The 27710-nt window shown below is 40.5% G+C and overlaps 2 protein-coding genes across 6 annotated transcripts in view; both read right to left on the bottom strand.

The window, feature by feature from the left end:
• LOC108695459 (protein argonaute-2) overlaps positions 1-27000 on the bottom strand; it is a 51593-nt gene extending 24593 nt beyond the window's left edge. For 2 of the 4 annotated variants that reach the window (XM_018223986.2, XM_018223988.2), the window contains exons 1-2: positions 26691-27000; positions 127-325 (exon numbers count right to left, since the gene is read on the bottom strand). In XM_018223986.2, the coding sequence (XP_018079475.1) occupies positions 127-325; positions 26691-26712 (221 nt within the window). In that variant the 5' untranslated portion in view covers positions 26713-27000. The remainder of the gene's footprint in view (positions 1-126; positions 326-26690) is intronic. The other 2 variants (XM_018223985.2, XM_018223987.2) reach the window with 2 other exon arrangements.
• On the bottom strand, positions 10028-12021 carry LOC121395182. 2 transcript variants are annotated; one of them, XM_041568035.1, is made up of 3 exons: positions 11515-12021; positions 11385-11438; positions 10028-11297 (listed from the first exon to the last, which is right to left on the bottom strand). In XM_041568035.1, exons 2-3 carry the CDS (start codon positions 11429-11431, stop codon positions 10028-10030), a joined length of 1317 nt encoding a protein of 438 aa, XP_041423969.1. In that variant the 5' UTR covers positions 11432-11438; positions 11515-12021. The 2 variants fall into 2 exon arrangements, with proteins under 2 accessions (XP_041423969.1, XP_041423968.1); XM_041568034.1 differs by having other exon boundaries at positions 11385-12021.
• Positions 27001-27710: the final 710 nt, after the last annotated feature.

Below are 27710 nucleotides of genomic sequence, written 5' to 3'. Positions count from 1 at the left end.
CCCTCATTCTCTTCATTTAGTTCAATTGTTGTGCCCGAAATCACCAAACAAGCAGATCTCTGTATGTATGGCCATCTTTAGATTAAATGCAGGTAGATAATGTATAGAGTGAACAAGAAAATTTACCTGTTTACTCGTCTGGGGCATTTCTCTGGTTTTATATCAATGTCATAGTGATATATCTCAATTTTGGGAATGTCCATTTCAAAAAAGTTTGCCTGGAGCTTGATGGTCCTCCCTGAGGTACCAAAATCTGGCCGTGGCGGTGGCTTGAAGGTAAATGCTGGCATTGGGAGAGGAGGTGCTGGGGTTGGTGGAACGAGCACTAAAAAAAAAGAAAACAAAAGATGATTATGACTAAAATGCTTACCAAACCTTCCCATTGCATACAATACATAAATATTTTAAAAGTAGAATGATAAATGAAGATAGCATCCATTCAAGGAGTAGGCCTAGAAGTTAAATATAACCGATTCCAGCAGAAACAAAATCTAACAAAATAACTGCCTTTTGCACAAATCCTGCATGTAGAGAGACATGATGTCTGGTGATTTTAATAGAGTGAGCTCTAATACATCTAGGCAAAAGGAGCCCCCCTTTAAGATATATTGGATCTAACTGTCAATGATTATCTGACACCCAACTGCTGCATGAAGACAGAATGAAGAGAAACAGATGCCGAGAGAGGAATAGTGAACATAAATTTGGATTATTTCAGAAATGATGCAGAATATTTAATTGATTGTATTTACAATGTTTCTTCAGGTTTATATTAAATTTTTATCTATGCGATAGTTCCCCTTTAACTTAACACCACCTCACAATAAATTCCTAAAAATACTAAAAATGTAGCAAAACAACTTTATAGGGGTAATGTAATAAAGGATTTTCTATTGCTACGTCTTGTAACCGACGACTATCATTCAGCTGGTAGTATTTACAGGTGAGCAGTTTGCAGAGTGGTTTCTATGAGCTACTATATGTGACCAAACACTTTATTTTTTATATTATTTTATATTATTACGCACTACTGTACATTATCCCATATGCATTTTAGGTGATCATTATAGAGCATAGGTGTAGCACTGCTATCACAACACACAGAAGTCCTGTTAGTACAAAAAAGTGCAGTCATCTGGGGAATAATTTATCTACAGAAAACAGATTTTTGGAGAGATGACTGTAGGCAACACCCAGTGTGGCTGCAACACTATCTGAGGCTGAGCAGATAAACCCTTGGCACTGACACAACCAAGCCATTATTATTCAGCAATTAATTCTGCTCAATGCCTTTTAATTTGGTCAAAAAAGCTTTTTCATATACGAGTATAGGCCATATGTTACATTTCTTCATTTCTATAATCCAGTTTCTATGTAAAAGGAATCAAAAGTAGAAATGAACGGCAGTGTAAATCCAAATAACATTTTGATTGAAACTAGCAGAGTATCTCGGTCCTTTCCATTCTCTGCTCAAGTTTGTTGTGACTTTTAAAATAATCTAACATTAGCCGACCTATGAAACAGACCTATGAAATGTCATCCACGGTTTGTTTTCCCCGAAAAATACTCGAATTTCAGGAAGGCTGCAAACAACTCCACATTGATCCCTGCACCTCTCCCATTGACCTATACAGAAATTCAGCAAGTTTTAGGTGGCGAATAGACAAACTTGAGTTCTTAAAGGGCCAGAGTATGATAAATCTCAAAAATCTAATTAAAATTTTTTTTTTTTAAAAAAAACTTGAATTGAATTTCAATAACTCCCTAGTCAAATTTGTCATTTTAGGGATGCAACAAATCCACTATTTTGGATTCGGCCAAACCCCCGAATCCATCTCGAAAGATTCGTCCGAATACCGAACCGAATCCTAATTTGCATAAGTAAATAAGGGGCGAGAAAGGGAAAACATTTTTTACTTCCTTGTTTTGTGACAAAAAGTTACACCATTTCCCTCCCCTCCTCTAATTTGGATATGAAAATTAGGATTCGGTTCAGCTGGGCAGAAGGATTCGGCCGAATCCAAATCCTGCTGAAAAAGTCAGAATCCCGAACTGAATCCTGGATTCGGTGCATCCCTAGTCATTTTTGACCATAAAAAAGATTTGAAAATTCAAATTCGAATTTTCAATTCGACCCTTGATAAATCTGCCCCTACATGTGTTTTAGCAGAGGGAATTCTCAGTATTATCTATGGCAGGGTATTTATTACAAGTTTTTTGAAGTCGAAGAAAAATCGTTCGATCGATCACTGAAATCCTTAGAATCGTTTGATTCTACCCATAATAATAATAAAAAAATAAAAAAAAACATCCCTCCTCCCCCACAGCCTATCTGCCCCCCCCCCCCGGGTAAATGCCCCTAATTTTTTTACTCACCCCTCCGTGCAGATTCTGGCCATTTTCTTTCTTAGCCATTTTCTTTCTTAGGACTTGTGCCAAAAATTCCGATTTTGCGCATGCACTGAAAGTCACGAAAATTCCGATTTCTTTCGGTAATTTTCGTGACTTTCGGCGCAGTTGTTCAGGGCCAGAAACTTACTCCGACTGCGCAGGCGCCAAAAATGCCGTTGATACACAAAGATTACCGAAGAAGATGGCTGCCGCGAACTCCGAGGCCAGAATCTGCATGGAGGGGTGAGTAAAAATTTAGGGACATTTGCCAGAGGCGGGGGGGGGGGGGGGGTTAACCTTAAAATTAACTAACTATGATGTAGAGAGTGAAATTCTGAAACAATTTGCAACTGGTTTTTATTTTTTTTAGCCTTTTAATCAGCAGCTCTCCAGGTTGTAATTTCAGCAATCTGGTTGCTAGGGTCCAATTTCCCCTAGCAACCGTGCACTGATTTTAATAAGAGACTGGAATACGTATAGGAGAGGCCTGAGTAGAAAAAGTAGTAAAAAGTAGCAATAACAATACATTTGTAGCCTTACAGAGCATTTGTTTTTTAGATGGAGTCAGTGACCCCCATTTAAAAGATGAAAACAGTCAAAATTAAACAGCAAATTAAAAAACTATAAAGAAAAAAAAATAAAATGTAGACTAATTGAAAAGTTGCTTAGAATTAGCATTTTAGAACATACTAGAAATGAACTTAAAGGTGAACCACCCCTTTAATGAACTCTACAGTCTGTACAGCAACTGTGCTGCCACCATTGATCATTCAAGCTGCCAAGTCCTGTGCAGTGTCCAATGACCTCTTCCGACCCGTGCAGCACCTGTCCTGGCATATCCCCCGAGACATGCACTCCTATGGTAACTACAACGACTAAATCTTATAAATGGAATTTTTCTTGCTACTTTATTTGAAAGTTAAAAAATAAATAAATATATATATATATATATATATATATATATATATAGTATCCAACCAGATCGCAACACCTTGATAAAACGTAGCATTTATTGTTGCTATTAAAACATTCCAATGTTCACTTCCATTTTCAGCATAATGTCAACTTATCTGTACAAAGTCCAGCATTTTTAGGTCCAGCGATATCGCCACATATTCAAGTTGACATTATGCTGAAAATGGAAGTGCACATTGGAATGTTTTAATAGCAACAATAAATGCTACGTTTTATCAAGGTGTTGTGATCTGGTTGGATACTATATATTTGTTGAAAGCGGAATTACTCACTGCTATATGGATCAGCACCCAACATACATTGTAATCTAATCTAATTGATTGGTGCATCATAATTGTTGGATTAAATAAATAAATATTATATATATATATATATATATATATATATATATATATATATATATATATATATATATATATATATATATATATATATATATATATATATATATATATATATATATAACATAGCACTTCTATGCCAACATAAAGAGCTGTGCTGCAGACACGGCTATGGAGGGTTGCTTCACATCTTTAGGGGACTCGCTAATGGTTCCAAAAGGGTATCATATTTATCAACACTGAGCAAATTTGCCTATGGGCAGTTACCTATAGCAACCAATCAGTGATTAGTTTTTTAAAGCCAGCGTTTTTTTAAAGCCAGCGTTTTTTAAAGCCAGCTGCAAGTAGAACAATGAATGCAGCAATCTGATTGGTTGCCATGGGTTACTGCCCATGGGCAAATGTGCCTAGTGTTGATAAATGACCCCCTGTGTGACTTAAATAAGCTCAATGTTTACATTCAGATTTGGTCTTGTTTTTCAAAGTATAAAGGTTCTGTGTGTATCAGGGGATAATCAGCCTGTGCAGCATAATCATAGATTATTCCTCCACAGTCATGTCTGTATGTCTGTTTAAAGGAACAGTAAAGCCAAAAAAAAGTGTTTCAAAGGAATGTTTTTGGGTTGACATTCCCTATAAAAGACCAGTATTATTTCTGTTTATAAAAAGGAGCAAATGTTCCTATACAATTATGGTTTATGGGTAAGAATTCTCCAAAACAACATAAAAAGAAATACCGCAAGATAAGTATACGAGCTCTCCTAAAGTACTGTAGTGATGATTCTTTTTTGTATTTCAACTACTGTATATCTAAAGACAAAAATCCTCCACCGTTCTCGCTGCATTCCACTCTCAAACGTAGAATTGCTGCGAGCTGTATCTTCCCTACAGAGAGCAAAGCCTCACATTGCTGCCTTTTCTGTATTACAAGTTTAGTTGCCACATACGGTATTAGCACGTAGACTCTGCCCCCTATTATTGTAAAATACATTCCTTTTTCCCAAATTTAAAAAAAAAATTGTCTTGATATTATACGATTATAAATAAAAATGATGGTGTCACTTCCCTAAGTCACTGGCTGAAACTTTCCTTTAACACATAAAGGAAATCCTGTTGGTCATTTAAAGATGATTCACAAGGGAAACGATCCCAAACCTGGGCCCAAAAATGCTCACGTCACTAAAGCACTAGAAATTTAAATATATATATTTGTATATTTCTGTGGTGGGGTAAACAAATAAAATGAAGTGTTCATAGTTCAGATCAGCTGAGCTGCTTTTTAAGGGGATCTGGAACCCCAAAATTAAATTGTTAACTTACTCAGAAAGGTCCTCTGAAAACTTTTGCAATGTACATTTATTTTCTGCTTTTAGTGGTTTGAGATATTTGTATTTCTAACCAAGTTTCGGCCTTGCATTATATAGTATGTTTTACAGTACTTTTTTTATGTTCTCTAAAAAAGATTATACAGGTATGGGACCCGTTATCCGGAAACCCATTTCCCAGAAAGTTCCGCATTATGGAAAGGCCGTCTATTATAATGAAATAATTCAGATTTTTAAAAATGATTTCCTTTTTCTGTGTAATAATAAAACAACAGCTTGTACTTGATCCCAACTAAGATACAATTAATCCTTATTGGAAGCAAAACTAGCCGATTGGGTTTAATTAATATTTACGTGATATTTTAGAAGACTTAACGTATGAAGATCTAAATTACAGATATATATATATATATATATATATATATATATATATATTATAATATATATATATATATATATATATATATATATATATATATATATATATATATAGTCAAATGTAGAGGATAGCGGCACTCACAGGATTTGCGACAGATTCAAGGTTGGAAAAAATCTTTATTGAAGCTCAAGTTTGAGCTTCAATAAAGATTTTTTCCAACCTTGAATCTGTCGCAAATCCTGTGAGTGCCGCTATCCTCTACATTTGACTCTATTACATATCGGCAGGCACCCAGGTCTTTAACAATGGAAACGGTGTGCACCTTGGGACAGTGTATATATATATATATATATATATATCAGTCCATGAAAGCACTCACAGCAGTCACCATTTAAGCGTGAATCACTATATCTTTATTTGTGCATGGTGCATCAACACGTTTCAGCTCACATGGAGCCGTTGTCAGGGCGACGGCACCATGTGAGCCGAAACGCGTTGATGCACCATGCACAAATAAAGATATAGTGATTCACGCTTAAAGGGATACTGTCATGGGAAAACATGGGATTCATTTTTTAAAATGAATCAGTTAGTGCTGCTCCAGCAGAGTTCTGCACTGAAATCCATTTCTCAAAAGAGCAAACAGATTTTTTTATATTCAATTTTGAAATTTGACATGGGGCTAGACATATTGTCAATTTCCCAGCTGCCCCCAGTCATGTGACTTGTGCTCTGATAAACTTCAATCACTCTTTACTGCTGTACTGCAAGTTGGACTGATATCACCCCCTCCCTTTTTCCCCTCAGCAGCCAAACAACAGAACAATGGGAAGGTAACCAGATAGCAGCTCCCTAACACAAGATAACAATAGTAAAAACCCATGTCCCACTGAGACACATTCAGTTACATTGAGAAGGAAAAACAGCAGCCTGCCGGAAAGCATTTCTCTCCTAAAGTGCAGGCACAAGTCACATGACATGGGGCAGCTGGGAAATTGACAACATGTCTAGCCCCATGTCAGATTTCAAAATTGAATATAAAAAAATCTGTTTGCTCTTTTGAGAAATGGATTTCAGTGCAGAATTCTGCTGGAGTAGCACTATTAACTGATGTGTTTTGAAAAAAACATGTTTTCCGATGACAGGATCCCTTTAAATGGCGACTGCTGTGAGTGCTTTCATGGACTGCTATAGATTATTTTGGTCAGCACCTGGCAAGTGACTTCGTGATTGGCGAGTGCCAATGAATACTACACATATACATATATATATATATATATATATATATATATAAAATCTGTAGAAAGAAAGCTGTTGCACGCAAGGGACTTTTGTCTGAAGGTAAAAAACAGGAAATTTTTATTACTTACCGTAATTTCTGTTTCCTGGTCACTTTCCATGGCAGCATTCACCAATGGGTTAAATCCACTCACCAGGCCAATGGACAGGATCCTCCCCAAGCAATTAAAAGCGCCCGCCCCCTTATACTCACTGTCTTAGTTGAACAGCTCACACAAAAACAAGGGGTGGGTAGTTTTTGGTGAATGCTGCCATGGAAAGTGACCAGGAAACAGAAATTACGGTAAGTAATAAAAAATTTCCTGTTTTCCTAGTCACCCATGGCAGCCATTCACCAATGGGAACTACCAAAGCTACAGGGAGGGACTTGACACTTGACACATAATGCAGTAACATAACACACTTTATTTTGAAATATTCGCAACAGACTGCAAAATCTTTCTCCCAAATTTTGTTTCCTGGGAGGAAAGAATATCCAATCTATAATGCTTAATAAATGTATTGATGGAGGACCATCTCGCCGCCCTGCAAATCGCTTCTGGCGACGCCTTGGCCTCCATCGCCCAGGAACTTGCTAGAGCTCGGGTGGAATGGGCTTTCAATCCCCGGGGAACCTTCCTGCCAGCTGCATTGTACGTCTTCGCAATTGCTGCTACTATCCAAGAACTCAACGTCTTCTTAGATGGAGTTTTCCCCTTTCTGAAACCGCCAGGAATCACAAACAAATGATCCGACTTTCTCCATGATTTTGTTCTATCCAGGTATATTGTGAGGGCTCTGACCAAATCCAGTTTATGCCATTGTCTCTCCTTTTCTGACTTTGGCGAAGGACAAAATGAAGGAAGTGTAACTTCTAAATCCATATGGAAGTCAGATATCACTTTTGGAAGAAATTTGAAAGTAGGTCTCAAAACCACTTTGTCTTCATAAATTACAGTGAATGGCTCCAGAGCTGATAATGCTGCCAGCTCGCCCACTCTGCATGCTGACGTCACGCCAACTAGAAAAACAACCTTAAGTGTAAGATTCCATATGGAAACGTCCTCTAAAGGCTCAAAAGGTGGCTTCGTCAAACTGTCTAGGACAAACGGAAGATCCCAGGGAGGCGAAAAGCTTCGGATGCGTGGTTTTACCCTCTTAAAGGCGTTGAAGAATCTCAGGACCAACGGATCTACCACCCAAGTTTTTCCTGAGAGTGCTGAAATAGCCGACACCTGCACTTTGAGGGTACTTAAATGAAGGCCTCTCTCATATCCAGCGAACAAAAAATCGACCACCATAGATGCTGAAGGACAACCTGGGTCTCGCCCTTCTGCCAGCATAGATCTCACAAACGTCTCCCAGATCTTATAGTATTGTGTAGATGTAGATCTTTTCCTTGCATTCAACAGAAAATCTACTAACTTCTCTTTGTACACTAGTTCTCTCAGTCTCCTCCTCTCAACCTCCAGGCCGTCAAGCAAAGGTGATCTTCCTTGTGAAACTGAACTAGTCCCTGGGACAACCAACCTGGGAACCTCGGAATCTGCTTGGGCTGTCCTAAGGACAGTCTGTGTAGAAGAGGAAACCAAGGTCTTCTTGGCCAGTATGGTGCTATTACTATAGCATTGGCCTTTTCTCGCTCTATTTTCTTTAGGACCTTCCAGACCAGGGGAATTGGAGGGAACACAAAGATTAGTTCTCTTGACCAGTCCTGCCTTAGACCATCTACGGCTTCTGCCTCTGTGCATGGGAATCTGGAAAAAAACCTTCTGCACTTCCTGTTGTGAATGGTAGCCATGGCATCTATCTCCGGTACTCCCCAAGTATCTACCAGATCTTGAAAGATATCGTCGTGAAGACTCCACTCTCCCGGATCCACTCGACTTCGACTTAGAAAATCTGCTTTTTGGTTTTCTATTCCTGGAAGATGTACTGCAGTGATATTTTCTAGGCAAGACTCTGCCCACTGAAAAATTGGTTTTACTTCCTCAGACAAGACCAGGCTTCTTGTACCTCCTTGCTTCTGCACATAGGCCACTGCTGTGGTGTTGTCGGAAAACACCTTTACACTTCTTCCTTTCAGATGGTCTGCCAAGGCTAAAAGCGCCTCTTTTATTGCCTTTAACTCTATGACATTTGAGGAGACGTGACTTAACTCCCAAGAACCTTGAACGCATACATCTCCTATGTAGGCTCCCCAGCCGACTCCTGATGCATCTGTTGTAACTGTTATCCAGTCTGGCTCCTCTAGTGGGGTACCTCTTCCCAAATTCTCTGGAACACACCACCAATTTAGGACGTTTTTTAATTCTTGAGACAGAGTCAATTTTTCTCGTAGGTTTTCTTGAGGATTTTTTACTTTCCTGAGCACAAAATTTTGTAATGGTCTTGAATGCCACCTTGACCATTTTACGATCTGGATCGTTGAGGACATCAATCCCATGATCTTCAAACACTGGCGCACTGAGACTACTTCCTGACTTCTGAAGTCTTCTATCGCCTGAATAATCTTCCTTTGTTTTAGAAGAGGAAGACTTACCAAATTCCTTTGTGTCTGGAAAAGAGCCCCTAAAAAGACGAGAGACTTTGATGGAACTAGACTGCTCTTTTCCAAATTCACTATCCAGCCGTGTAGCTCTAGCGATTCCAACACCCTCGTTGTTTGAATCTCTGCCTCTCTCTTTGTTCTTGCCGTTACCAGAATATCGTCTAAGTAATGAAAGACTGAAATTCCTTCCTTCCTTAATTCGGCTATTAATGTCACCAAAATCTTTGTGAACACTCTTGGGGATTGCGACAGGCCAAATGGGAGACATTTGAATTGCACATGTACCCCTCCCACTTCGAACCTCAGAAACTTTCTGTGGTCCTGACAAATTGGCACATGAAAATACGCATCCTTCAAGTCGATGTTGGTTAGCCAATCCCCAACCGAGATCGCCTGTATCACTGATGCTAGGGACTCCATCTTGAATTTCTTTTTTTGTAGAAATTTGTTTAGCCTCCTCATGTCTAATACTGGCCTCATAGCGCCTGAAGCCTTCTTTACTAGGAATAATCTTGAATAAAACCCCCTTCTTTGTTCGAAAGGAGGAACGACTTCTATTGCCTCGGAAGCAAATAGCTGATCCATGTACTCCTGGAACAGACCTTGCGCTTCTTCTGACTCCTGCAAAGATGAAGTTACAAAATAATCTTCTTTGGGAATTTTTGAAAACTCTAAACAAAAACCTCTTTCTATTGTATCGCATACCCAGCGATCCTGAATGTTTCTGGCCCAGACCTGAGCGAATAGCGCCAATCTGCCTCCTACTTTCGTCTGAGCCAAGACACCCTCATTGCTGCTGAGCCGTTGAGCCTGAGGTGGAGAAACCTCTCGATCTCCTGAAATTGCCTCTTGAGCTTTGACGGCCCGATCTCCAGGACGACTGTCTGTTAAATTCTTTCCCTGGCTTATATTGTTTAGATGTTCTAAATGATCTCTCCTTCTCTCTGTGAAAAGATGTATCAAACCTCATCCTTTTGTTTCTTCCTTCCTGAGGAAGGAATACACTTTTTCCTCCAGATACTTTCTTGATGATTGTATCCAATCTCTCTCCAAACAACATTTCTCCCTCAAATGGTAGTTGGCATAAGTTGTATTTCGAGGCTGCATCTGCTGCCCAAGGTTTAAGCCACAACGCTCTCCTTGCTGCCACCGACAGTGCCATAGATCTTGCCATAAAGTGGACTAGATCAATAGAAGCTTCTGACATAAAATCAACCGCCAACTTACAGTCAGCCAGCATTTCCAACACTTTAGGTCTTTTTACATTAGACGAGATTGCTTCTTCTACCTCAGCTAGCCACACTTTTAAGGCTCGCGAAACTGAAGTGAGCGCCACTGCCGGTCTACAGGCTGCCCCTGCTGCTCCAAAAGATTTTTTAAGATTAAATTCAATCTTTTTCTCCATCGGTTCTCTGAAAGCTGCCGCATCATCCACCGGTAAGGTGGTCTTTCTTGCCAGTCTCACAACCGCTGCATCCACCTTAGGGGATGAATCCCAAAATTTCGAATCCTCTTCTGCAAATGGATATTTCTTAAGAAATTTTCCTGCAGTCTGAGGTCTTTTTTCTGTTTTTTTCCATTCTGCCATAATAATATCTTTAATTGAGGCGTGAACTGGAAAGCATACCGACCTCTTCTTCAGAGACGGGAACAACTTATCAGCTGAAGATAATTTGGCAGGTTCCATGGGGAAGGTCAGCGTCTGCCTAACTGCTTTTATCAGAGGCTCGATCACTGCCAGATCAAAATTGGAGTCCTCCTCCATGTCAATCTCCCCTTCTTCCGAACCTAAAGGAGAATCTAATTCTGAATCTTCCGAAAGTTCTCCATCCGAAACCTCAGAAAGGGAATCTATTTGTCTGGAGTAACCATGTCTTGCCCTCTTTTTAGAAGTTGCTACTTCCTGAAAACCTTGCACCACCGCTTGTTTAATGACCGCAGCCAAAGCTTCAGCAAAAGCTTGATTTTCAAGAGAAGCTGACACTCCTGGTTCTCCTGGAGCTTGAACTGACGTAGCCTTTTCTGGCGTTTTGTCTTTCTTCTCAGTGGCAGGAAGGCTGTGTAATTATATAGAAAAAACAAATATTAACCTCCTGCACAATTCTCTCTCTCTCTTAGCACACAGGCATTAGGATACGTCTCACCTTTTCCCTTTGGGGTGAGGTGGTTTGCCCGGCATTCCCGACTCCATAGAGGTGCTGCATAAAAACAAACTTTTAGTCTATCTCCTAGACAAACAAAAATATCCTGGCAGCATAATACTACTGCACATACCTGTATCAGCAGAATAAACAGGCTCCTGCAGGACCCAGTGTCACAAGTAGCAAAGAAACTTTTTAAAGAAGGGCATCCCTGCCTACCTGAACGCACTAAAATACTGTTTGGCGCATCTCAGGCGCGAAAACCCCACTTCCGGTTCGCCATGCTGCCAGATTCCAAAATGGCGCCTGAGGTACTTCCGCCCATACGGCGCTCCGCATCCAGCCTAGTGTAGGAAACTCTTGCGGTAGTTGTGACGTCACTTCCGGTTTCGGCGCCACACTGCGCCACACCTCCTTCGCCTCCCTAACCCGCATACTACGGGAGGTACGGCTGGACACAGGATGCCTCCACGCAAACGCCTGGTCCCTCCCTTGCTAACCCCAACTCAGGGGGAGCTACTGGGACTTCAGCAACTGTAAGGGGGAACCGAGAGAGAGAGCAGAGAGCCCCCTTACTGCTGGGAATCATCCACCTGCACCATCAGCCCGTGGACAGGAAAAAAAGACAGTGAGTATAAGGGGGCGGGCGCTTTTAATTGCATGGGGAGGATCCTGTCCATTGGCCTGGTGAGTGGATTTAACCCATTGGTGAATGGCTGCCATGGGTGACTAGGAAATTTAAGTTTTATTTAGATCGACGTTTCGAACCTCAATGGGGCCTTTATCATTGAGGGTACATATATGTACATATACATATATACACACACACACCATTCATACAGGAAATTATCCCTTATCTAGAAAGCTCAGAGGGCAAGGCTTTCTCTAATACACTCCATTTTAAGCAATTAAAATGAAAAACGGCAACGTATACAGTTTCTGCACTCTCGGGAGTTATAAAAATCATAATATTTATTATAAATGACTAACGTTTCGGCTAGGTCCCTAGCCTTTTTTTTTTTTGAGAAAGGCTAGGGACCTAGCCGAAACGTTAGTCATTCTTGTAGTAGTTATGGATACTTTATTGGCACTGCACCCAGGCAAATTTAAGTAACTTTATCGAGAGTGCTGGCAACCCTCGGATCCATTGTGTGGAAACCTGCTAGCGAATTCGAGTTTTCGGGTCGGTACGTTTAGATTGAATTTTACACGTTAGAATTTTTTCATAAATAACATACCATTCGAATTGTGAACAAAATGTATTAGAGTTTAAAAAATTCCACATTACTCTAAAATTCGCCCTTTGATAAATGACACCCTTATACAGTCCAAAACGATGTGTAAATGTAATTGCAATATTTGTTTACGTCTTTCTGTTCTCTGAATTCATCTTCCCCCCCAACTGTACAAAACAGAGAATTGAAGGGAATACAAAATTAAATTGTATTCCAATTAAAAGGCCCTCTGATCAGATTTTTGTTCTGTAAAAGCTTGTTTGTTAAATTATTGTAAGCCGCCTGTTTGTTTTAAATTCATGTAAAGTGCTGTGTAACTTGCTGGCACTATATATGAAAAAAAAAAAGGATGATGAAAAGGCACAGTAGTGTCTGTCCTCCCATGAGAATACAGAGTTCTCCTCAAGCAGCAGATCTGATGGGATTATACAGAGAGCTCTGAACAACATTCAGCCTTGTGAATGGAAATCCATGTCCATATTTGGAGTTTGTCCTCAGATAACTCCCAGCACTAATGACAAGCAGGAGACTGACAGCCCAGGCAGGGAACACCTTCCATGGATTTACAATGAGTGAAACAATACAATCATGTATTTTAAAGCAAAAAGAATAACTGCAGGAAAACACCAAATCCTCCCTACAGCGCAGAAGCCAATCACAAACATACACTGCAAAGGGTAAATGAGACCAGGAGCGGCCATGAATACAAACAAGAAGCTTAGTATAATGAATGAAATCTATGCTGGATACTGTGCTGCTTGTTGCAGCCAGAAACACAAGATTGGGTTTTGTTATTACATAACAACGTTATGTTCTTTCATATCATTTCCACTGTTACATTCAGGAAAGCCTCTCAGGTTATCAGTGTGTCTGTAGGAAAGCAGTCAGTCTACAACATGGACTTCCCCAGCCACAGAGCAAAGCATCACCTTAGAGTCCTGCAGCGGGTCGGGTACCCGCGGGTTACCCGCAAAAACCTGTGGTACCCTCCGGGCTAGGAACTCCGGGTGCTGGTACAGACGCGGGTCGCAGGTCAGGCCGCGGGTCTGCTCAATAGCGATTTTTACTTTTGTCCCCGCTGATCACGTCTACATCCAATGATGTCACTTCCGGTTTACAATGACAGCACTTCCTGTTGTGCTCCTTTTTCTGATCATGTCTACTTCCGATTCACAATGAGAGCACTTCCTGATTCTTGATAGTCAGCGGGTCGGGTAGTGGGTCCAACCGGGTTGCGGTCCGGGTTGCAGATTGCGGGTACGGGTTCCAAAAAATGGACCCACACAGGACTTTACATCACCTACAATTCCAGGTCTATTACAGTCTCCTGTAATGCAACCAATCGCAATATCAAGGTGATCTGTTTTCAGAGGGACAGTCCCTCTTTTGACAGCTCAACCCGCAGTCCCTCGTTTGTACTAGAAAATCCCATTTTCCTCTGCACTGAACAGGCAGAAAAAGAAACAATGTTTCTAACTTAATTGGCTTTTGGCAGAGAGGCCAGAACAGCCAGAGCAGCAGATGAAGATACTTTTGTAACAATTCTGAGACAAGCAAATAAGTAATTGTAACAATATAAGATAACAGGTCCCTTGGGAGAAGACTCACAGCTTAAAGGTGGCCATACACAGATACGATTTTCGGATCGTGTGTGGCATGTGCCGACATCTTTCGTCCGGCGGAGATCGGTTGTTTGGACGATCGGTCAGGTTTGATTTTGACCCGAACGATCCCGCCGGCGCTCATGGCACATCGTAATCTGATCGTTCGGCCATACGGCCGAACAATCAGATTACCCCTGATATAGCCATGCTCGTTAATGGCATATCGGGGAAAGATCCGCTCGTTTGGCAACATCGCCGAACGAGCAGACCTTTGCATCTATGGCCACCTTAAAGGGCAATTCACATTCATTAGCAAAACTGTAATAACTGAAAAAAAACACAGAAATATGTTCAAACTTTCACAACCTGACAAATTTTGTAAAATGAACGTGTTAATTAGGGGGGTGTAGCCACAAAAATGGGCATGGTCAAAAAAATTCCACTTTATTATCCCTCTTTTTATTTCCAAAATGTTGAGAGGTATGTCAGACTTAAAATATATTTCTAGTCAAAACAATGGGGATGTCTTTTAGTATACGGGTATGGAATCCAATATCTGGAAACCCATTATCCTTTTCCATTACGGAAAGGCCGTCTCCCATAGACTCCATTATAAACAAATAATACATTCTTTAAAACTCATTTCTTTTTTCTGTTCAATAATAACACAAAACCTTGTACTTGATCCAAAATAAGATATAATTAATCCTTATTGGAGGCAAAACCAGCAAAACTGGATTTGTTTACGGTTTATATGCCCACTAAAAGGCCACAGCCAGTGGCTACCAGGCAGCTGTTATCTTGTGTTAGGGAGCTGCTATCTGGTTACCTTCCCATTGTTCTGTTGTTTGGCTGCTGGCGGGTGGAAAGAGAGGGGGTGATATCACTCCAACTTGCAGTACAGCAGTAAAGAGTGACTGAAGTTTATCAGAGCACAAGTCACATGACTGGGGGCAGCTGGGAAATGGACAATATGTCTAGCCCCATGTCAGATTTCAACATTAAATATAATAAAATCTGTTTGCGCTTTTGACAAATGGATTTCAGTGTAGAATTCTGCTAGAGCAGCACTGTTAACTGAGGCGTTTTGAAAAGTTTTTTTTTGCCATGACAGTATCCCACCATAGACATTAAGATTTTTCTCTTGTAAACAACCAATTTTAGTGCAATCCAGCAAATTTTAGTTATTATTCTGACTCTTTCCAGCTTTCAAATGGGGGTCACTGACCTCATCTATAAAAACAAATGCTCTGTAAGGCTACAAATGTATTGTTATTGCTACTTTTTATTCCTCCTCTTTCTATTCAGACCTCTCCTATTCATATTCCAGTCCCTTATTCAAATCAGTGCATGGTTGCTAGGGGAATTTGGATCATTGAAATTGAAAGCTGGAGGGCTGCTGAATAAAAAGCTAAATAACTGAAAAACCACAAATAAAAAAAAATTAAAACCAATTGCGAATTGTCTCACAATATCACAATCTACATAATACTAAATGTTAATTTGAAGTTGAACAACCCCTTTAAAGGGATGGCAACACGGTACAATTTTAACAGGAATATCACAGCATCAAGAGCAGGGAAGTTGCAATTGAATTGCAGATTGGGGTAAAATATTTGCCCCACTCCCTCAACCAAAGATCAAATTCAATGCTACAATTTATTAAACTATGTTGGGATTCTACAAAGGTAAGTAAAGGGAGACAGAAAGCAGGATTAATGTTGGCCACACTTACATAAGCATAGTGACACATTCATGTTAAAACCTGGATCGTGTCACTATCCCTTTATCTGGGGGTGAGTGAAAAGAGCAAACAAGCACTTATAATTAGAGAAGGGAATTCGATTTTTTTTTTTTTAAAGGGACAGAATAATGCACACAACAAAATATATCTGCAGAAATCAATGTATTCCAAAACACAAATTCTGATTCTAACTGTACATTTTCCAGCTAAATCCAGAGAGAGAGAGAGAGAGAGAGAGAGAGAGAGAGAGAGAGAGAGAGAGAGAAGGGAGAGAGAGAGAGAGAGGAGAGAGAAGGAGAGAGAGGAGAGAGAGAGAGAGAGAGAGAGAGAGAGAGAGAGAGAGAGGAGAGAGAGAGAGAGAGAGAGAGAGAGAGAGATATATATATATATATATATAATATATATGGTGGGGCATTTTCTTAGCCAGCCAAGTGAACATTAAGGGGCAGATTTATTAAGGGTCGAATTGAAAATTCAAATCCGAACTTTCAAAAAAATTTTAGGGCCAAAACTGTCATTCGACTAGGGAATTATAAAAACTCGATTCAAGTTTTTAAACAAATTTGAATTCAGATATTTGAGATTTATCATATTCTGGTCCTTCAAGAATTCAAATTTGACTATTCGCCACTTAAAACCTGCCGAATTACTTTTTAAGTCAATGGGGGAGGTCCAGGGGTCAATTTGGAGTTGTTTGTAGCCTTCCTGACATTCAAGAGAAAAAATTTGATCTAATTTGAATCAAATTCGATTCGAGTTTTCGGGTCATTTAAATTCATCCGAGTTTTACAAATTATTATTTTTTTTTTAAATAAATCTCCCAAAGTCGAATTTCGAATTCATTTGAATTTAAGGGAGTTCAAAAATAAAACGAACATGAATTCAAAATTCAACCCTTGATAAATGTGCCTCTAAGGGGATTATTTACTAAACTTCAAATTTATCTGGTTGAACTTTTTGGGGCAAAAACTGAAATTTTCCCACAAAAATAAGGAAAGCATATAAAAAAAAAAAGCAATGCAGAAAAGACAAGGCGGCGATAAATTATCGGGATTGGTGGGTTCAGTAATTGCACAGAAAGAGAAACAAGAGTGAGAAAGATTAAACCACTGTAATAATAGCAGGCAGATTTTTTTCGAGACTCTGCAAACAGGTTGCAGAACTTTTTTAGTGCACAGCATGTTTCGAGGTTCCAGACCCCCTTTATCAAGCCAAGAAGCTCAAAAACTTTAGTGCAAAATAAAAATCTGTATGTACTTCCCACCACCCATGAGTGATCAAGTGCAGGTATGGGATCAGTTATACGGAAACCAATTATCCAGAATGTTCCGAATTATGCAAAGACTGTCACCCATAGAGTCCATTTTATCCAAATTTCCTGTGTAATAATAAAACAGTAGCTTGTACTTGATCCCAACTATAGGTGGCCATACACGGGCCGATAAAAGCTGCAGACAGACCGTGTCGGCAGCTTATTGGCCCCTGTATTGGGCCCCCCCGACGGGCTTCACTGATCGAGATCTGGCCGAAAGTCGGCCAGATCTCGATCGGATGGGACAAAAAATCCAGTCGGATCGCGGCCGCATCTATTCGTTGATGCGGTACCGCTAGGTTCCGATCGTTGGGAAGCAAATCAAATATTCACCATAGCGCGACACACTGAAGAAATGGGATATTAAGTGTTGCTGTTATTTAAATATATACAAAGCAGGCGACTCATTATCATCCTTTATATAGCAGACATTCCAGCGAGATTTACAGAGGGTGTTTAATGAGTCATATCAGCCCCTGCTCCAACGGATCTTACGGTCTAATTTTTCCTATTACAGTCATACACACTAGAGACAGTCTGATGATGATCCAATTGTATCACAGACTGCATGCAGATCATTATCATTCAGCTTTATGCTGCAAATAGATGGGCACTTTAGGGCTGGGACACACTGGGCGATTTGGGGAGATTTAGTCGCCTGGCGACTAATCGCCGCGACTTTTCTCCTCGAATGCCTCCCCTCGCTCTGCACCTGGATAAAATGAAAAGTCGCTGGCGCTAATCACACACGACGAAGCACCGGCGACTTTTCATTTTATCCAGGCGCAGAGCGAGGGGAGGCATTCGAGGAGAAAAGTCACGGCAATTCGTTTTCAGACAGTTGACCAGAAATAATGACTTTTTCCAATGACTTTATTTTCTATGTGTCACGGTTTTTCTAATATTGAAGTGTAAAGTTTCATTTTTCACCTTCACAGGGTCGCCGACCCTGTAAACTGCTCTAAATTGATACATTTAGTGGATACATTTCTTATCTGTGTCCCAGCTGAGCAGAATCACTGAGTTTCATTAAATGCAGCTGTTAGGCTTGATACAATAGTTACTAATACTCCAGAGATGTTGCTGAGAAATGGATCAACTAAATTTTGCAATATTTTAACAGTTTAGAGTCTGTATCTGAATTACTGAGCTGCCAGACTGACAATTTAGTTGATCAGACAGGTTAAAAGATTTACATAAGCTACCGATATGATCTTCGCATGTATTGTCTATCTGACGATATGAATGGGTCGGGCATGACTTTTGCATGATTGCGGTCTGTCGATTAATGGCCAAAACATTGTCTTTTTTTATTGTTTCTGTTTATTATTTTAATCTGAATGGTTAATAGTAGATTATTAGACGGACGAGCGTTCATCGCACTAAATAAAATTTGCAAGTCCATGGCCAGTTTAAAGGAGACATATATATATATATATTTTTGGAGGCAATTATGATTAATATATGGTGCTGCTTTTACATGGTGCTAAAAATTATTATCTTCAAAAATAGCCGCTTTATTAGAGCTCCTTATAGATGTTCTCCAAATGAGGGGTGGGCGTATCCTAACGGTCTCTGCCAGAAGCACAGTAGGCTGGAGACAGCCAATCACAGCGCTGCAGGCACAGACAGGCTTCAGTTCCCTATCAGGTCCTGCTAGCTGCTGATTGGTTCCTGTCCTACAGTGCAGTGAGCTGAGTGCACAGCCTGGGAATTCAGGGAGCAGGAAGTAGAAGAGAAGGGAGGGAATATTAGGGTTTTTGCATAAATATTCAATAAATCAGTCTGAAACACTACTTTTTTCTAAATGAGTATAACCCACTGGTACACTTATTTTTTACATAAAATGTCTCCTTTAAAGGGATACGGTCATTGGAAAACATGTTTTTTTCAAAACACATCAGTTAATAGTGCTACTGCAGCAGACGTCTGCACTGAAATCCATTTCTCAAAAGAGCAAACAGATTTTTTTATATTCAATTTTGAAATCTGACATGGGGCTACACATTTTGTCAATTTCCCAGCTGCCCTGGTCATGTGACTTGTGCCTGCACTTTAGGAGAGAAATGCTTTCTGGCAGGCTGCTGTTTTTCCTTCTCAATGTAACTGAATGTGTCTCAGTGAGACATGGGTTTTTACTATTGAGTGTTGTTCTTAGATCTACCAGGCAGCTGTTATCTTGTGTTAGGGAGCTGCTATCTGGTTACCTTCCCATTGTTCTGTTGTTTGGCTGCTGGGGGGGGGGGGGATATCACTCCAACTTGCAGTACAGCAGTAAAGAGTGATTGAAGTTTATCAGAGCACAAGTCACATGACTTGGGGCAGCTGGGAAATTGACAATATGTCTTGCCCCATGTCAGATTTCAATATTGAATATAAAAAAATCTGTTTGCTCTTTTGAGAAATGGATTTCAGTGCAGAATTCTGCTGGATCAGCACTATTAACTGATTCATTTTGAAAAAAATGTTTTTCCCATGACGGTATCCCTTTAAGAAGGCACAGAGGTCCTGCAGGCATAATTACACTAAATCCCCCCGACATACTCTACATCAGCAGTGAAGTATATAATCAGGCATTAAAATATACACTATTGCTTGCAGTACATAGGTTTGCAAATGAATCACTTAGTTTAAGAGTTGCATGGAGCCTGGAAGAAAAACAGTGCGGATATCCCAGGGGCTGTATGTTGATTTAGCTCAGCTTCAAGCAAGCAGGCAACATAGTGTTATATCAGAAAAATGAGGTTTCTCATGTATCACATGAATCTTATAGAGAGTAGTTTGTGGATATGCCTCAGCCGCAGAGAAGACCAGAACTTCCTTCAACATGAAACCATTAATATAAATGGGCTCCTCCACAAGCCTTAGTACATCATACAAGCCCAAATTACTTTTATGAGGTTTGTTTTTGTGAGTAATTGTTAATTGAAGATCCTAAACCGGATTGTTTAATGTTCCTAATGCTAACGGACTCCTGCTGCACAAATATGGCAGCCCACTCATAGGCGATCACGGGGAGTCAGATAGGTAATGTAAAAGCATTGGGCAAATACTTTATGGCAAAATTATAAGAAGCATGCAAAGTCAATTTTATGGTAGATGTAAAAAAAATAAATAAAAAAAAGTAACATTTCTGGTGTCAGTATCACTTTAAAATTTTATTTCTCACTTTCTCATGTTTCTCTGGAGCAGTTCTTAAAGGGATGCTGTCATGGGAAAACATGTTTTTTTCAAAACGCATCAGTTAATAGTGCTGCTCCAGCAGAATTCTGCACTGAAAAGAGCAAACTAATTTCTTTATATTCAATTTTGAAATCTGAAATGGGGCTAGACAGTTTCCCAGGTGCCCCAGTCATGTGACTTGTGCCTGCACTTTTATTTCTCCTACTCAATCTAACAATGTGTCTCAGTGGGACCTGGATTTTACTATTGAGTGCTGTACTTAGATCTACCAGGGAGCTGTTAGCTTGTGTTAGGGAGCGGTTATCTGGTTACCTTCCCATTGTTCTGTTGTTAGGCTGCTGGGGGGGAAATGGAGGGGGCGATATCACACCAAACTTGCAGTACAGCAGTAAAGAGTGACTGAAGTTTATTAGAGCACAAGTCACATGACTGGGGGCAACTGGGAAACTGACAATATGTCCAGCCCCATGTCAGATTTCAAATTGAATATAAAAAATCTGTTTGCTCTTTTGAAAAATGGATTTCCGTGCAGAATTCTGCTGGAGCAACACTATTAACAGATGCATTTTGAAAAAAAAAAATGTTTTCTCTTTAGGGATGCACCGAATCCACTTTTTTGGATTCGGCCAAACCCCTGAATCCTTAATGAAAGATTCGGCTGAATACCGAACCGAATCCAACACCTAATTTGCATATGCAAATTAGGGGTGGGAAGGGGAATTTTTTTTACTTCCTTGTTTTCTTAAAAAAAAGTCACGTGATTTCACTCCCCAGGGTTCGGATTTGGTTCGGCCGGGCAGAAGGATTCGGCCAAATCTGAATCCTGCTGAAAAAGGCCGAATCCCAAACCAAATCCTGGATTCGGTGCATCCCTATTTCTCATGAAGGTATCCCTTTAATGAAGGAGGATCAAAGACCCAGTAAGCTGATACATAAGTTGTATTTTCTATTTTTTTTTTTTAGGGATTATGTTCAGAATGGCCAGAGTTCCTTTAGACCAGGGGTCCCCAACCTTTTTCCACCCGTGAGCAACATTCAGATGTAAAAAGATTTGGGGAGCAACACAAACACGAAAAATGTTCCTGGTTAGTGCCAAGTAAGGGTTGTGATTGACTATTGGTAGCCCCTATGTGGACTGGCAGTCTACAGGAGTATCTGTTTGGTAGGACACCTGGTTTTTATACAACCAAAACTTGCCTCCAAGCCTGGAATTCAAAAATAAGCACCTGCTTTGAGGCCACTGGGAGCAACATCCAAGGGGTTAGAGAGCAACATGTTACTCACAAGCTACTGGTTGGGGACCACTGCTTTAGACTAATAGACCATGCGCAGCCTTTGATACTCTACTCCTGCGTTTTCTCTGGATAAAGAGAGAAGCGCATGGGCCAAACAGTTCATAGAAAACAAGGATAGAAGCAGAGGTCTCTTTTGACAGTAACTGTTAAAATTGATACAATAGTTGCTAATCTTCCACAAATGCTACAGGGAAATGTATCAACTAATGTGACAAACTGCAACAGTTCAGAAAGTGCACCTGGATTACAGAGATGTTAGACTGAAACACGAGAGGAACATTACATTTGAAACTAAAATTTTAGAATAGTCAAAAATAAGATTTACTACTATTAAAGGAATAGTTCAGTGTGAAAATAAAAACTGTGTAACTAGATAGGCTGTGCAAAATAAAATATGTTTCTAATATAGTTAGTTAGTCAAATATGTAATATATAAAGGCTGGAGTGAACAGATGTCTAATAAAACAGCCAGAATCCAACTTCCTGCTTTTCAGCTCTATAACTCTGAGTTAGTCAGCGACTTGAAGGGGGGCCACATGGTACATTTCTGTTCAGTGAGTTTGCAATTGATCCTCAGCATTCAGCTCAGATTCAAAAGCAACAGAAATGACCCATGTGGCCCCCCCTCAAGTCTCTGATTGGTTACTGCCTGGTAGCCAGGGTAACCAGTCAGTGTAAACCAAGAGAGCTGAAAAGCAGGAAGTAGTGTCTGACTGACTTGTTATACATAAAATCACTCCAGCCTTTATACATTACATTTTCGGCTAACTAACTATATTAGAAAAATTTTTTATTTTGCACAGCCCATCTATTTACCCAGTTTTTATTTTTACACTGTACAATTCCTTTAATATATATACCTAAACGGTGTGTAATTTTAAATATTCTCTGTATTTCACACAACTTTTCCCCTTAACCTATCCTTTTTTTCTTTTCTGTATCCTTTATTTCTTTTTGAAAAGTGAAAAATTAAAGAAATATTGAATTTGAAAAAAAAAAAAAAATACAGAAAGCAATCGAATAAAGATGGCCATCGATGGATGCCCCAATAATATTGTATGAACAATATTGTATGATATTCAGCGAGTGTATGGAGTGAGACGAGCCAATGATATCAACACAAGACTTGGATATCGGTTGGCTTGTTGCAAAATTTTTGAAGGCACCAAAACATCTGCTACTTTTAGTTCTGACTCTTCAGATACAGGAAAAATTCTATTGTTCTACCAGTATATCTAACAGCTTTGCTATAACATGTTTGTATCGAAAGCTAACAAAAAAAAATTTAATTGTTACATTATGGCCACCTTTAGTGTATTATTTCTGAAGTGATATCACTCCAACTTGCAGTACAGCAGTAAAGAGTGATTGAAGTTTATCAGAGCACAAGTCACATGACTTGGGGCAGCTGGGAAATTGACAATATGTCTAGCACCATGTCAGATTTCAAAATTGAATATAAAAAAATCTGTTTGCTCTTTTGAGAAATGGATTTCAGTGCAGAATTCTGCTGGAGCAGCACTATTAACTGATTCATTTTGAAAAAAAAAATTTTTCACATGACAGTATCCCTTTAAGGTGGCCAAAGACGTTACAATTAAATTTTTTCCAGGAAAGATAGTTTTTTGCAATACACACGTGTAAAGCTGAATCGTCAGATATACAGAAGAAACAATAGAATTCTACCTGTATCTGACGATTCAGCACTAATAATGGCCAATGTTCCAGGCCTTTAAAGATGCCCAATCGAAATTTTCCGACCATACATGCACCAGATATCATGCGAAATTCATTTTGTACGATATTATCAGTGCTTCTATGGCCACCTTTAGAGTAAGTGCACATGCTAAGATTCAGGGAGATTTAGTAGCCCGGCGAAAATCGCATCTTCTTCAGGCGAGTAATCTCCCCCAAAAAAGCCTACCTGCTGGCTAGAATCACTGGCAGGATGGCACTTGGAGCGCTTCATTTTCCGAAAATCGCCCAAAGTTGCCTCATGAGGAAACTTCGGACTTTGAAAAAGGAAGCGATTCGAGTACCATCCCGTCAGCGATTTAGATTCTAACCGGCAGGAAGGATTTTCAGGGAGATTAGTCGCCCGAAGAGGCGATTTGTCACTGGGCGACTAAATCTCCCCCAAACGTGTGCCCTTACCCTTAGAGCCTGATGAAAACACAGAAATTTAGCAAAATAGCAGAAAACACAGTTGCCTAAATTCATAGGTAGCCCACAGCATGTGCCATCAAAGACGAATTGGGGTGTGGGAGGATGGGATAAAGAAGATGAATACAAATAAGCGACCTTGTTGATAAGGTAAACTCGACAACCCTGCTGCAATTCTAGAGATAGCATGGGGACAGACGGGGAGAGCCAAAACCAGAGGCATCTGCAGAATTATGGCTATGAGAGCCCACATGTGACTACTACATACTCAGATCTTACTAGTAACACAGGAACACACTATTGGCTTCTTTGGATTTCTAGGTTTATACATTCTGGAACTCAATTTAAATCATGTTACTCTTTTGCGGATTTTAACTTTCCATACTCCTGGTTGGCCATCAACGCAAGAGCGCTTGGTAAAAGACATCAAGATGATGGCCATCGCAGAAAATCTGCTGCCCTTTGTTTTGTCCAAGTTTAATTTCTCTGTGTATATATATATATATATATAATTAATACACAAAAGCCATGAATATCTTGTAAATTATATCCTTATAAACGGTGAGTTCTGATGTCATTTCTGTCGCACGACTCACTGAAACTTGTGTATTATAATAAATAAAGTCCCCCAGTTGCAAAATATGAGAATATTAGAAGTTACCTGGGAGTTCCATGACCTGTATAAAAACATGGTCATGAAACTCCTCGGTAACTTATAATATCCTTATATTTTAGAAAAGGGGGTACTTTATTCACTATATATTTTTATTTCCTTTGAGGGCAAAGCACTGTACAGCAGAATTAGTCGTAGCAAACAAGTGGTCATTACAATAATAGCTACAAATAAGTATAAATATACAATACTCAAAGTATAGTTTCAATACATATTAAAGGACAACTAAACCCTAAAGTTAAAAAAACCCTACCTCTCTACCCTATATAGACCCCCCTCCGTGCAAATTCTGTCCAGCGGAGTTCACGGCAGCCATCTTCAGTCGCTTCGCCAATCTTCAGAATGAGATCGGCGGCAATTTTCGGCGCATGCTCAGTTGTGAAACAGAAAATTGCTCCAACTGTGCATGCACCGCTACCCCAGTCTCATACCGAAGAGAATAAGATGTTGTGATAGAACAGCTATCGGCTGGATAGAATCTGCACAGAGGGATAAGAAAAGACATAGGGGCATTTGCCAGGGGGGTGGGGTCTATGCAGGGTAGGGAGTAGGGGTGTTTAACTTTAGAGTTTGCTTCTTATTGTCAAGGAGACAAAAGGATGGAGGTCCCTGCCCCGTAGGGCTTACAGTCTAATGGGAGGGTAACGTACAGATACAATTCGTAGATTTCTGCATCAAGAGATGGAGGAACAAGACCCCACTATTCAGCTCTGCATCTCATTAACGGGCAACTAAAGTCTAAAATAGAATAAGGCTAGAAATGCTGTATTTTATATACTAAACATAAACACGAACTTACTGCACCACAAGCCTAATCAAACAAATGATTTATACTTTCAAAGTTGGCCACAGGGGGTCACCATCTTGTAACTTTGTTATACATCTTTGCAAGACCAAGACTGTGCACATGCTCAGTGTGATCTGGGCTGCTTAGGGATCATCATAAATTATCAAAACAGCACAAGTCAAATAATATCTGCCAGAAGCTGATACAACAAGACTGATTAATAATCAGAATATACAGACTGCCCGGGGTCTGTGGATACAAATCTACACAGTTGTTACAGGGAAACAAACAAAGCTGCTCGAGCTGTGGGAAGCAAGGTTTTAAAGTGTGAGTGTCTCCCTGCAGAGCAGTTAGGGACCGTCTGACAATTCCTATCCACAGCAGTAAATGAAGGGAGAATAGTCAGGTTTCTGATAAAAACGGTACACATTTTTTAATTAAAGTATATTGGAGATGGGGTTCTTTTCCATTAAAGAAAGTAAAAATGGGATTTTATGTTTTTGCCTTTACATGGCCTGTAAGTGCTACAGGCAAAGGGGAGAGCTTTGGAAGGTGTGGGTGGGATGGGAAGCACCTCAGGGGGTGCGCGATACTACAACAGTTACATTTTTTCATTTAGATGATTCTACTTTGGCTATTCCACTGAAAGGCAGCGCGGCTCAATAGTAGGGCGAATTACTAATGAAACACAATGAACATGAGATATGGATTCAAGTCATCCCTTTTAGCAGCACATCCCGTAATAATCGGATTTCGTACAACACACACACAAAGGAGTCCTGCTCCACACACGCTTTGCAGTTGGTCTTTCGTTTTCACGCTTTTTTCAAACGATTGACATTTTTAACTAGTGAGGAACTGAAGCTGGTCGGGTTCTATTACCGTAGCAACCACAGTGTTGGCCGAGGGACACGAGAGATAATCAACAAAAGGGAAACGCAATCAATAGAGGCTTACATGTAGTCTAGGGACTGGTTGCTAGGAGTCAGGAACCCTGGCAACCAGCTGCAGGCTGGGGTAAGTCAGCACTTAAAGGCATAAGAAGACTATAAAAAAATGAAGTGTCAGAGAATAGCAGAGACAGGCCCCTGTGTCAGCAGTTGAACTACATCTCCCAGCAGGCAGGAGAGGGCAATACAATAACAGGTGGAGAGGCACAAGTTGGACTAGCCCCTCCCCCTATACTCCTGCACCCCACGTGACCAGCCAGTCCTCCCGCTGCGCCTCGCGCCGTTACCAGTCTCTGCCCACAGGGCTTTTTGGGCCCAGGTTCTGGGCCTCCATTGCTCCTGGGATACACAGCGCTTACTCACCCGGCCCGGCCCCGGAGAACATGTCTGCGGCTTCAACAGCGAAGTGTGAGGGGAGAATAAAGTTCCAGACACACGGGGGTTTCGTAGTCAGTCCCGCCCCCTCGCTCCGCACAGAACCCCTCAGAGAGCGGCCAGTCAGTCCGTTAGGGCTCCATGGTGTAAGGCACGGTGTGTGGGAGGGAGTACGCCGAGTTCCCGCCTCTCGCTTCTCTCGCTTCTTTCCTTTTTTTTTTTTCTCTTTCTTTTGCGCGACATGAACTGAGGGGGAAACGGCAGGCGGAGAGAGGCAGGGGGCGTGGCACGTAACGTCAAGGGGCGGGATCAAGTCGCATTGGTGAGAACGAGTGACCTCACGTTACGTGGGCGGAGCTTTGGTTGGTGAAAAAAGGAAAAGCGGCTGTTGCTGGGCGGAGCTCTTTAGCTTGTAATAGACATAAGGAGAAGGGGCGGGGCAGACGCGGCGGGTTTTGGTTACTTTTCATCTGTATAAAACAGCGCTAGGCTGCTTTTTTTTTTGCTACCTCAGGTCTCGCCGGAAGTACGTTGTCTGCCATGTTATGTGTGGGCAAAACGTGAAGGCGCTACATCTTGGCTTTGCCCGCGTATTGCTTTATGTGACGTTCACAACAGAATTGAAAGACAATAGAAACGCGCTGTTCTGCTTACTGTGTAATGAGCGGCTATGTTCCACAATGTCCTGTTCTTAACAACTTTGCAATTAGTCTTCATTAATTCTATTTCATCGTTATTCCTTTTGCTCTTCTACCTCTTCACAGCTTTCGAATGAGGGTCACTGACCCCATCTAAAAACAAATTCTCTGTAAGGCTACAAATGTATTATTATTGTTACTTTTTATTCCTCCTCTTTCTATTCAGGCCTCTCCTATTCATATTCTAGTCTTTTATTCATATCAGTGCATGGTTGCTAGGGGAAATTGGTCCCTAGCAACCTGATGGCGGAAATTACAAACTAGAGAGCTGCTGAATAAAAAGCGAAATAAGTAAAAAAACCACAAATAA

This window comes from Xenopus laevis, chromosome 6S (genome assembly GCF_017654675.1).
Source record: "Xenopus laevis strain J_2021 chromosome 6S, Xenopus_laevis_v10.1, whole genome shotgun sequence".
Taxonomy (NCBI): Eukaryota; Metazoa; Chordata; class Amphibia; order Anura; family Pipidae; genus Xenopus; species Xenopus laevis.
This window is presented reverse-complemented; position numbering and strand designations above follow the sequence as displayed.

Bases quoted from the DNA above. Each gene is read 5' to 3' on its own strand.
- LOC121395182 (XM_041568034.1), bottom strand. From the start codon at position 11,431: ATGGAGTCGGGAATGCCGGGCAAACCACCTCACCCCAAAGGGAAAAG. The intron at 11,298-11,384 runs GTGAGACGTATC...ATAATTACACAG, and splicing joins CCTCACCCCAAAGGGAAAAG to CCTTCCTGCCACTGAGAAGA.